This window comes from Acyrthosiphon pisum, chromosome A3 (assembly GCF_005508785.2).
Source record: "Acyrthosiphon pisum isolate AL4f chromosome A3, pea_aphid_22Mar2018_4r6ur, whole genome shotgun sequence".
Classification (NCBI taxonomy): domain Eukaryota; kingdom Metazoa; phylum Arthropoda; class Insecta; order Hemiptera; family Aphididae; genus Acyrthosiphon; species Acyrthosiphon pisum.
Window position 1 is genome coordinate 13,822,758 of NC_042496.1, and position 10,350 is coordinate 13,833,107.

At 27.2% G+C, this 10,350-nt stretch overlaps 2 protein-coding genes and 1 long non-coding RNA gene across 4 annotated transcripts in view; 1 reads left to right on the forward strand and 2 right to left on the reverse strand.

The window, feature by feature from the left end:
* Window positions 1-2,016, forward strand: part of LOC115034473 — a 7,671-nt gene extending 5,655 nt beyond the window's left edge. Inside the window, exon 2 of the long non-coding RNA XR_003839827.1 lies at window positions 1,715-2,016. This is a non-coding gene — a long non-coding RNA (uncharacterized LOC115034473). The remainder of the gene's footprint in view (window positions 1-1,714) is intronic.
* LOC100159713 (mitogen-activated protein kinase kinase kinase 7) overlaps window positions 1-10,350 on the reverse strand; it is a 177,413-nt gene that overhangs the window by 146,180 nt on the left and 20,883 nt on the right. The window lies entirely within an intron of this gene.
* On the reverse strand, window positions 4,042-8,931 carry LOC100161760 (integral membrane protein GPR155; the record flags this gene model as incomplete). Its single annotated transcript, XM_001944362.3, is given in 14 exon segments — window positions 4,042-4,642; window positions 4,728-4,868; window positions 4,933-5,090; window positions 5,164-5,299; window positions 6,534-6,639; window positions 6,719-6,858; window positions 6,920-7,134; window positions 7,214-7,291; window positions 7,359-7,514; window positions 7,576-7,750; window positions 7,850-7,971; window positions 8,032-8,306; window positions 8,374-8,663; window positions 8,782-8,931. Coding segments are annotated over 14 exon segments (2,344 nt in total), but the record flags the coding sequence as incomplete, so codon positions are not given.

Here is a 10,350-nt window from a genome sequence, read left to right on the forward strand (position 1 = left end):
GTATAACCAAGCTGGTTACCAAACAATTTTAATAATTTTTCATTTTTTTTCTCCAATTATTTTAGAAAGCACTGAGAATTTTCAATTTCGACCTCCTAAAAGTATCAACTAGATCCAATTCGCTTCCAAAAACATACATCCGGCATCGATGTTTATGATCAGAGCATTTTTTCTACTATAAAAGTGGAAAAGTTACAAACATTTTAAAATACCTCAAATAAACGTCTGAAATTATTAGACTGGACAAAATAAAAATAAAATTGTAACTAATTTTCAAGCCCCCCCCGCTGAAAAATCCTGCGTACGCCACTGGTGTTGACAATTAAAATATTTCTTATTTAATTTAAAAAAAATATGTATCTGTCTTTTATCATATGAATGATTTGTGCCTTAAATAGTGGGTGATTACGAGTAGCCAGTAGGTAAATTAAAGTATAATTGTTTCTTCCATCAGAGTTCAGGTTTCTTAATCTTTATTGACTTGGCCCACCCTGCCACAAATGTCAGCGCACGCCTATGTTGATACTACATTAGTACCACTGTAGTATAGTACAGGTGTGCAGTTTACCTGCTCTAATACTCTATTATAGTACATAATATAAGTACATTAGCAATTTTCCCCCCTCCCAATCACCGTATTTCCCCTTTGTTTTACACTTCGTTCAGCCAATTTTTGTATTTTTGCCCCCCTCCAAAAATTAAGCCCTGAATCTGCCACTGGTATGTAGACGCCTTACATAATATTATTATAATATCATCGCTATCATTGCCTCATGAATCATGCGTTATGAGTTTATGACGAATAACATGAAATTTAAAAATTATTTTTATTCATTACTATAACCTAATAAAACTATAAGTATTGGTAAGTACATGAAACTATTAAAGTGTTAAGTGTCAATTTTTGATACAAAAAAGTTAACTGCGATCAAGGAAAAAACGGAGCAAAATGCAAATCATCGTGGGCGAGACACTTTTCGACCAAAAAATTATTATTAAATAATAATTATAAGCCTTTATGTAGAAAAAATTATTTTTGTTAGTTATTTTTAAATATAATAGTAGTTTACAAATAAATAATGATAATAAATAATAATTACATATAAGTCTTTATGTTATACATATAAAAAAATATTAAAAAATAATATATAAAATACTAAAATGTATAAATGAATACGTAATAATATTTATAAAAATAATTTTTGTTGTCAATAAAATATAGAAAACTATGATAATAATTACAATTTCTGTCATAATTAATTTATTTTTACTCACTTTTGTTGGCACTGCTTAGTTTAGGTTGCTGGTTCACTACTTTTTAAAGCAGTTATATTTGAAACCAACTTAAAAAAATCATTGTGTATTATATTCAACTTTTTTTTGGTCGAAAAGTGAATCGGCCGAAAAGGGAAGTTTTTGATCGAGAACGGCCATGTCCGTCATTATTCTGCTGTAGGGGTACAGTAGGTAGACGTAGATTTCGGGTCTACCTAAGCTTTGTCGTTGGAAAATATCACTGTGATGATCGTGACAAATTTTAATTTAATGATAAATCATTGCACACGAAAAACGATTGTGATGAGCGGAGATATTTTTAAATTTATTTATAAAACAAATAATACGGTAGGTAGGTTCAAAAAATTTTTTCCAGAAATATAGAATAGGTATATTAATATTGTGTATTTGTATCTTATATTATTATTGTTGATATTAGATATATTACACGATGTTACAAAAACTCAATATGAACTATAAAGTACAGGAGAATGGACATTGGCGTAATGTACAAAACATAGGCGGATAAGGCACTTTTGGCCTACCTGGAAATTTTAAAAAGGGCATGAAAAAAAACCGCTAAGCAGTTATTGTGTCACACAATATTAAAGGACCTCTTGCTCAAATACGGAGCAGGCCCACTGGAAAATTCCCTGCTTCCTGGTATCCGCCCATGGTGCCAATTGTAGGTTCGAGTTAATTCTACGACGATGTAGACATTGTTTTCCATTATTCTAAATAGTAAATATTAATTAATATTATTATTGTGCATTTGTGAAAATAACTATGTATAGGTACACTTATGGCAAAAAAATATCTAGACAGTTAATCATTTTTTTTAATAACAATATAATAATCGTTATTTTTCGTTTGAATATCCAATTTTGTCATAATTTAAATTAAAAAATTCACAGTTCAAAATCCTCGTAAAAATTAATGTGACTTTACTGAAAAATATTTCAAAAGGTCCAGTAAATCTTATGAGGAATATTAAATTGAATTGTTAAACTTTTTAACTGAACAAACATTTTTTATTTACAGAAAAAACTAAAAAGTGGGTGTCGCTCTGATGTAAGTACAGATAAGTGATGTAAGTTACAAATGAGTCACTTTAATGGATGGTGTTAAATATGAATTCAATAATATAATATCATTGTACACAAAAAGTTAACAATTTTTAAAGTTGAACATTTTAAGTGTCTATAAAAATTAAAGTAATAAATAGGTAGCTCAAAAAGAGCATAACTATTATGTTGAAAATAAATATTTGGTAAAAATTTAAAGTATTGGTTGCTGATTATTCTTTTTTGATAATCAGTGGTGCAAATTGGACAAATATTCAGGGTGGCTCAGACCACAAGATAATTTGTAAAATGTTCATGGGTGCTTAAGGAAGAGAAAAAGGTAAATATTGTTGTAAATCATAATAACAGAAAATGTAAAATACTAGAATATATCCTAGCTTATATTAATGGGTAGGTAAATGATTTTTAATCGTACTCAGGTCCCCAATACAAGTGCATTAGCTATTAGGTATACCTATAGATCATGGAGCTATTTAAGTGGAGGCACTTTGGGATCCGTGCCGGGCTATACCCCCTCCACAATATGCAACGTATGTTATAATTTGTTTATTTCTTTAATTACTTTTTATTAATCTTTCTTACTAATTAAATGATATGTTTCTATCAAACACATCTATTTTGGTTATTTGGTGATTTGGTTATAAATTATGACATTATTTTGAGATGGAAAATATGGTTTATATAACTTAGACAATACAGCCCAAGGGGGTAATCATCCCTTCGTCCCCCTTACCTACACCACTGGTCACTGGTTTGAATGGTGGTGTAGAATTTTAAATAGTTTTATTTACTTTAATATAATGTTAAAGTTCCATATAATTTTTAAAAATGTATAAGGGTTAGGGATTAGTATTTTGCCTGTATAAAAACGCTTTTACTTTACATATTGATAATATAATAGTAAATATAAGGACGTCATAGCTGGTGTGTTTTTACTTCTTAGTAGAAAACATGTCTTACAGGAAAAACTCTCAGTCGGATTTCGATAATTTTTATTTCTATCTTTAAGAATAGAACATTTTGCAGGTCAGATCAAAACACGATTTTCAAAATTATAATTTTAGAAGCTAAATTATGCATTTGAATAATACACAATATTTGTTCTTTTTCAAACGTTTTTTTTACCATTATTCAAAGAAAAATTAACATTTGGCCAGAAAAATGTTACATTATTAATAAAAAAAAAAATTAATGAAATCCGATTATTCTACAAGGCGAGTGAGTTTTTATGTAAAGTAATTTTCGTTGATACAATACACCGTATCAAACCCTCCTAAATAGGCATTTAGCTGTAGATTAGTGGAAAAGTATTATAATTCAGGTAGTAACTAAAATAAAAAATATAGTTATCAAATTAATTATAATTTTGGAAAATTTGAAAAACTGGCACCGACATCCTTAAAATTATTTACTTATATTGTATAGTTTAAATTAATATACAGAAATATGAAATTCAAAATCCTTTCGGTCTCATGAATAAGTTGTATTTACATATTGTCGAACCAATGATTTAAATAATTGATTGTATAAAATAAATAAGATAAATTAAATTATCTTTTAAAGTCAACATACCATAATATGTAATATTATGCATGTATGTTGATTCCTAATAAACAATAATATCAATGTCATACAGTTATGTTAATACTTAATGCACACTACAAATTCTTAACAAAAACAATTTTTATTCAAAGCAAACTATAACTTTAATATTTTAAATAATATAGTTGTTTATTTTAAAATATGATAAATTTATGTATTATAATATATAAAATAATATTTAAGCCTGTCAACAACTAAATTGATAGTAAAAATAAATATAAAATAATAGGTAATCATGATAATTATAAAAACATAATCACATTATCAAGCCTCTTCATTTTCTAGAACTGATAATTTTTTTTTTTTAACTAAGTATATACATAAATCATTCAATAACTTTGAAGCATATTGGCAAATACAAGCATATAAAAGTTAAAATTATTATTAAAATATTCTCACTCTTAACAGTCAATTATCACAATAATAATTAATGGAGATTATTTATAATCCACCAGAAACAATACAAGGGTAGTAAAGGTTAACGGCGATTAAATGTGTATAATATATTTGATACATCCTGAAAATGTTCCGTGCAATTTAAGTGTCTCAGTACTTGTCCATTCCACAACTTTATGGAATATCCTAATGCATCATCTCGACTTGAACAAATATTGTTCTCCACTAACCATGTTACAAGCTCAGATCCAGTAAATGTCTTCTTATACTTCCACAATTTCCATCTGGAAAAAATAAAATAATATAATAGATTAAGTACCTAAAATCAGTTGAATAATTTAATTTAAAAAAATGTTTATTGGTAATTACCTAGTAAGATGAGTAATTTCTGCCAAACACTTTTCTCTGTGTTTAAACATAAAGTTATCACACGTTTTTCTCGTATCATATGGAAGTTCTTCCCACGATGGACACTCAATTGGTGATCCTCCCCACCAAAATTTATTCCATCTAAATATAAGCAAAATTGTATTTGTGTTGGCATTGTAAAAATATCAATGATAGAAAAACTTACGTTCGCACAATCGGCATATTAATCGATTGATAATTAATACCATAAATCAACAATGTGAAAATCGACTGTCCTCTCATTAAAGAAGTTTCAGAGTAAGCTAATTCAAGGTATAGTCCATTTGTTTCACCAAATATTCTCCAAATGGCCACAGAGAATGTCTGTTGGCATCGCATTTTTATTAATACAATTTAGAATATAAGCCTTAAATATGGAACATGAAAATGTACTTACAACAAACATTGCAACTGCTTGCATAATAAGTAATAGAAAATGCTTAATATATTCATTATTATCCATTACATTTGTTTCAGTATCATAAAGAAGGCCTCGTTTTAAATCGTCAGTGTCAATGCTATGAGTGTCCATACTGTAAACATATTAAATATTTAATTATAACAAATAAATGTTAAAATGTGAAAGGTACTCATGCATTGTCATCTGCCACACTGATGAAAATCGATTGTTAAAAGTTTCTGACAATTAATCTGATTTTATCATTTGATATCTCTTCTACATACCACTATAGTTAACCCATGACCACTCTTTCGTGGTTTCCGATACCAATTTTACTTGCACAGGGTAAAAATAACCCTGTATATAATATTAATATATTACTGTACTTTTTTTTTAATTTAAATATATTGTCAATTATGCTATTGAAAGTGACTGAATGATATAAACACAATAATAATTTTAGCGTAATATTTGTTTGGCAGAGATAAATTTTTACCCCGCTTGAGTGGGCATTAGTTAAAAAATAAATGTGAAAAATGTACTATAACAAAACCAAAAATGACAAAAATCATTATATTTTAATAAATAAATAATTATATTATATTCTAAAAAATTGTTCATCCAACAGCGATATAATTATTAATTTTATGAAAAACACATTCAGTGTGTGTCTAGTGTAGTGACTTGTATATTTTTAATGTAAAAAATTTAATTTATTCTATTCAAGATGACTTAGTGCCATTAATTTTTCTATTTAATAATATCAGTTAGAGTAAACTATAAAATATATAACTGAATATATATATATCCAAATTAAACATTTTCTATATTTGCCATATAAGTCTGAATCTTTAATGGTTTGTATGTTTTTTAATTTAAACCAATTTTTTTAATTTTAATTTTATAAACAATATAAGTAGATGATTTTTAAAATTTTATTATGTATTTTAATTTCATTTATAAAATAAAACATTTATAATATTAGGCAATGAGGTAAAATACGGACTAAGATAGTCTTTGGATAATATAAGTTAACATAATAGGAGCTAATATAAAGTCCAAGATAGTCCATTAAGTTCAAAATAAAAATTGAAAAGTTACGCGGTAGGGATATACATTTTGAACGATCAATTTCAATTGGTGATGGCAGTGGCATATATCACATATATTATCAAGATGTAGCAGTTATACACTCATCCGGAAAATAGTTGAGTAGTTGTGGAATACTTAATAATATGACTTACTTATAGTATTTTATAAGTTCAAATTATTAGTTGTACATATATAATATACAACGGACAGTAAATAGATTTGAATAAATTCTATGCAAGTGGGAGGGTGTAATAAATATTTAAATAAAAACTTACGAGTGTTTGGATGTACTTTGTACATCATTTATAGTTTCTGAGTAAACTATTGGTCTAATTATTTTATGCTTTAGGCGTTGATGCAAAACTAAACAAACAACAGTACCTAAAAAATATAATATATAATATGAATATTAAATGTACTTAATATTCTAAAAATCATGGTATGATGTAAAATTATTTACAAATTATTGATGAGAGGAGAATTGTTGTGAGTGTTGCAGCTTCTGGAGTTCCATACACATAATTTTGATCAAAATCCGATTTAATAAACAATGGTGGCTGGCAAGTCAACATCAAGACAGAAACCAACAATATTGGTACACTAAAGTTGAAATTTATTTTTAAAAAAAATGTCAAGTCAATAAATAAATTATCATAATTACCCCCAAGATATTATCATGTAAAAGTAAATAATTTTATTTTGAAATTCATCAGTAAATGGCTTATGCATTATTAGCAAAGTATAAGCTAAACATGCAGTCCAAATGTAGCAACTCATATCACCAGCTATACTCAACATAAGTTGCACATATGTTAATGGATGTGATTTTGGGGTTTCTGATAAGAACTCTAGTAATACCCCAGTACATGAAATCACCTAAAACAATAATATTATACTTGACTATCAACTTTCTTTGGGAACAACAATATTAAAATATTAATACACACAAAAATACCTGTGAAATTACTAAACAGAAAACTACTTTGAATGGTAAACTTTTTAGTTTTTTTAACATAACTAAGATAATCCAAAGCTGGAAAAAAATAAGTCAAGATGTTTAAAAATATTTATATAGAATACAAAAGAGTTAAATGACTTACAGATGCAGGGATGGCGAGAATACTGACATTGAATTGATACCCTTTTAAAGCTGTTATATTATTCGATGGATCCAATTTAGCCACAGATATTATCTTGGCAGTTAAAAACATAATTGGGGCTGAGAAGAATACGCACAGAACCATTGAACTAGCGATCTAGAAAATAGAATCATTAATAAATTATTGGTACAACCAACACAGTAAAAAAAGTACATACCAAATCCATTTCAAGATTATATGCTGATGCATAAACAAAAACTGCAGGTGCAGAAGGAATCATTCCATATAAAAATCCAAACATTGAAAAGGCAAGGCTATCATCTGCATTTACAGTACCAAATTTTCCCAAGAAAATGCTTGTAAGTTCTCTAATAACTAATGGTAAAACTAACCTATGAAATCCAATTAATTCATTTCAAAAAATAAAATTTAATACATTTGTGTATATTAATTAGAAATTATAATTAAATAAATATACATAAAAAACTTACAATTTAGCAGCAATAAGGAGTAATGGTAAAATTAAAGCTTCTCCTCTGAGTTTACCGATGTTCCCAACCATTCGTAAACCAAGTAGAAACAATGCAGTAGCAGTAAACGCATTACCAAAAGTCTAAAAATAAAATGTATAAATAAAATTTAGCTTAAACTAAACAAAAGAAATTTTACTTACTCCTAAGAAAGTTGTAATAATTTTGGGTGGGTCGTGATTAAATACTAAATTAGCTATCAGTCCTAGAGCTGTCATAAATACTACAGGATTACAAATTATGTTCCTTGATATTCGTCCCATCAAAGCAGAACGTCTTGTAGTTTCATGGCGATTATATTCTTGGCCTAATTCCATCATTGCAAAACCAAATGGATTTAGGATTATTAAATTAATTGGAGCTACAAGATAAAGGTATTGAACAAATTCACTATGCTGATGCTTGTAGACTGCTTCAACTAAAAAAATAAAAATAAAACTATACTCAGAAAATAGTTCTATAAGTAATATATTTTTATAAATTACATATTGGTGCTCCAATAGCAAAATCATTGCTCTGGGTACAGAATATAGCAAATAGAGCAGCTCTAGCTATGTCTGGAGGTCTTGTAACTAATACAGTGATTAAAGCAACAGATACAAATACTAGAGTTTTAGACAGGAGTAGTGATCCCAAAAAAACCAAATTTACAGATGATAATTCTAACACGGCCATATTAACAAAGATAAGTGACGGTAGAGCAAATGTCCCTACAAACCTATTCAAGCCAATACCAGCAGCATGACTAACCAGGCCTAATCGTCCTGACATATACCTGGAAAAAAAAAAACAAAATGCCTTTTTATATTGTATTTTAATTCATCTTTTTTTTTTTAAGCATTTAATGGTAAAAATCAAAAATAAAGATATAGATTAATTTTTTGTATAATTACCCTGTGATTATGATCCCAAAACACTGAAATAATGCATTATACATATTATTCATTAAGTCCTCGTCAGAATCACTCGTATTAATTTCAGTCTTATTTGAAACCATCATGTTATAAAATTGTTTAGCGTTTGTATGTGTACTATTTAGTAGACTGAAAAACAAAATTATGAAATTAAATAAATAGAAAACTAAAAAAAAAAAACAATTTAGAATACCATTTATAGCTTACTTAACCCTTTCACTGTTACACTATTTATTCACCACAACCTGTGCATAATACGTAAAAGAAATATAATTTTTTTTTTGAATTTAAATTTTGAGATTCTAATTATTTAAGTTTAAAATATTGCGAGTCAAGTTTTCCTATAGTTATACGGTTACTGGCAAATAATATGGTGAAAATGTTTTGGATGTAATAGTACACCTAGAGCAGTGAAAGGGTTAAGGTACATAGTGAATTATATTTATAAAGTATAACCCATTTATAAAACTAAAATCTACTGTATAATGTTTTATGATAATTAATATAATATATAGACCCGAATTTAGCTAATAAATAAGTATTAATAAAAAGTAAAAACTATATTTATAATATTATGTAATTTAAGATATTATAATATAGCATTTAACTGTTGTCTGTCAAAACCACAATTTAGGTCCATTCAGGTAAAGAAGTTTAATAAGAAATCAACTGCAACAGATAAAAAGGATACAAGGGGGGGGGGGCATTTTTACTATTGGTGAACCAACTAAAATGTTTGATATTAAGTTGTAAGGAACTTTTCCTCGCCCCTCCACCAAAAAATAAAAAATACATACAAGGCATAATTTATTGATGTTCATAATTTTGTTAATAATATATTGTACCTATTAATATTCATTTATCGTTCATATTTACTACCTAATACCATCCCTTAAATTTAAAAAAGGTGGGTAAGTGGATGTCGCTCTGCTGTACAGTAGAGGAGTAGAAAGTATAGGTTACAAGCGGGTCACTGTAATGGATGGTGTTAAATTTGAATTCAATGATAAATATAATTGTATAAGAAAAACGATTCTGACTGAAAACGTTCAGACAGCTTATGATATTACTAAGTATATTTGATGATAGTATTGTGAACAAAGTAATTTATATAATATAACCTATTTACGTGGAGCCTTGTTTTAAATTTTCAATCCTTAGCTATAAAAGTTGAACATTTTATAAATTTTTAACTACAAAATAATTATTAAATATAAATAGTCTTGTATTACATTTTCAAATCTTAGATTTAAAAAGAAAAATTTTTAAGAATTAATTTGCTCATTTTTGTGATTTTTCCGTATTTTGTCAAGATTTGAACTATAAATGGTTATAAAAAAAAATGTAACTAAGGATTTTTAATATTTTTCAAATGCCATTGTAACAATACAGTGTGACCCAGAAGTCCCGTATCATAATCAGTATCTCCATGAAAAATCAATATATTAAAATGCAGTTTTCTTTTCAGTCATAAGTATAGAAATTATGATTAAATATCATAATATTCGATTTGTTTTTTTAAAATTCAAAATTATTAAAAATTTTTTA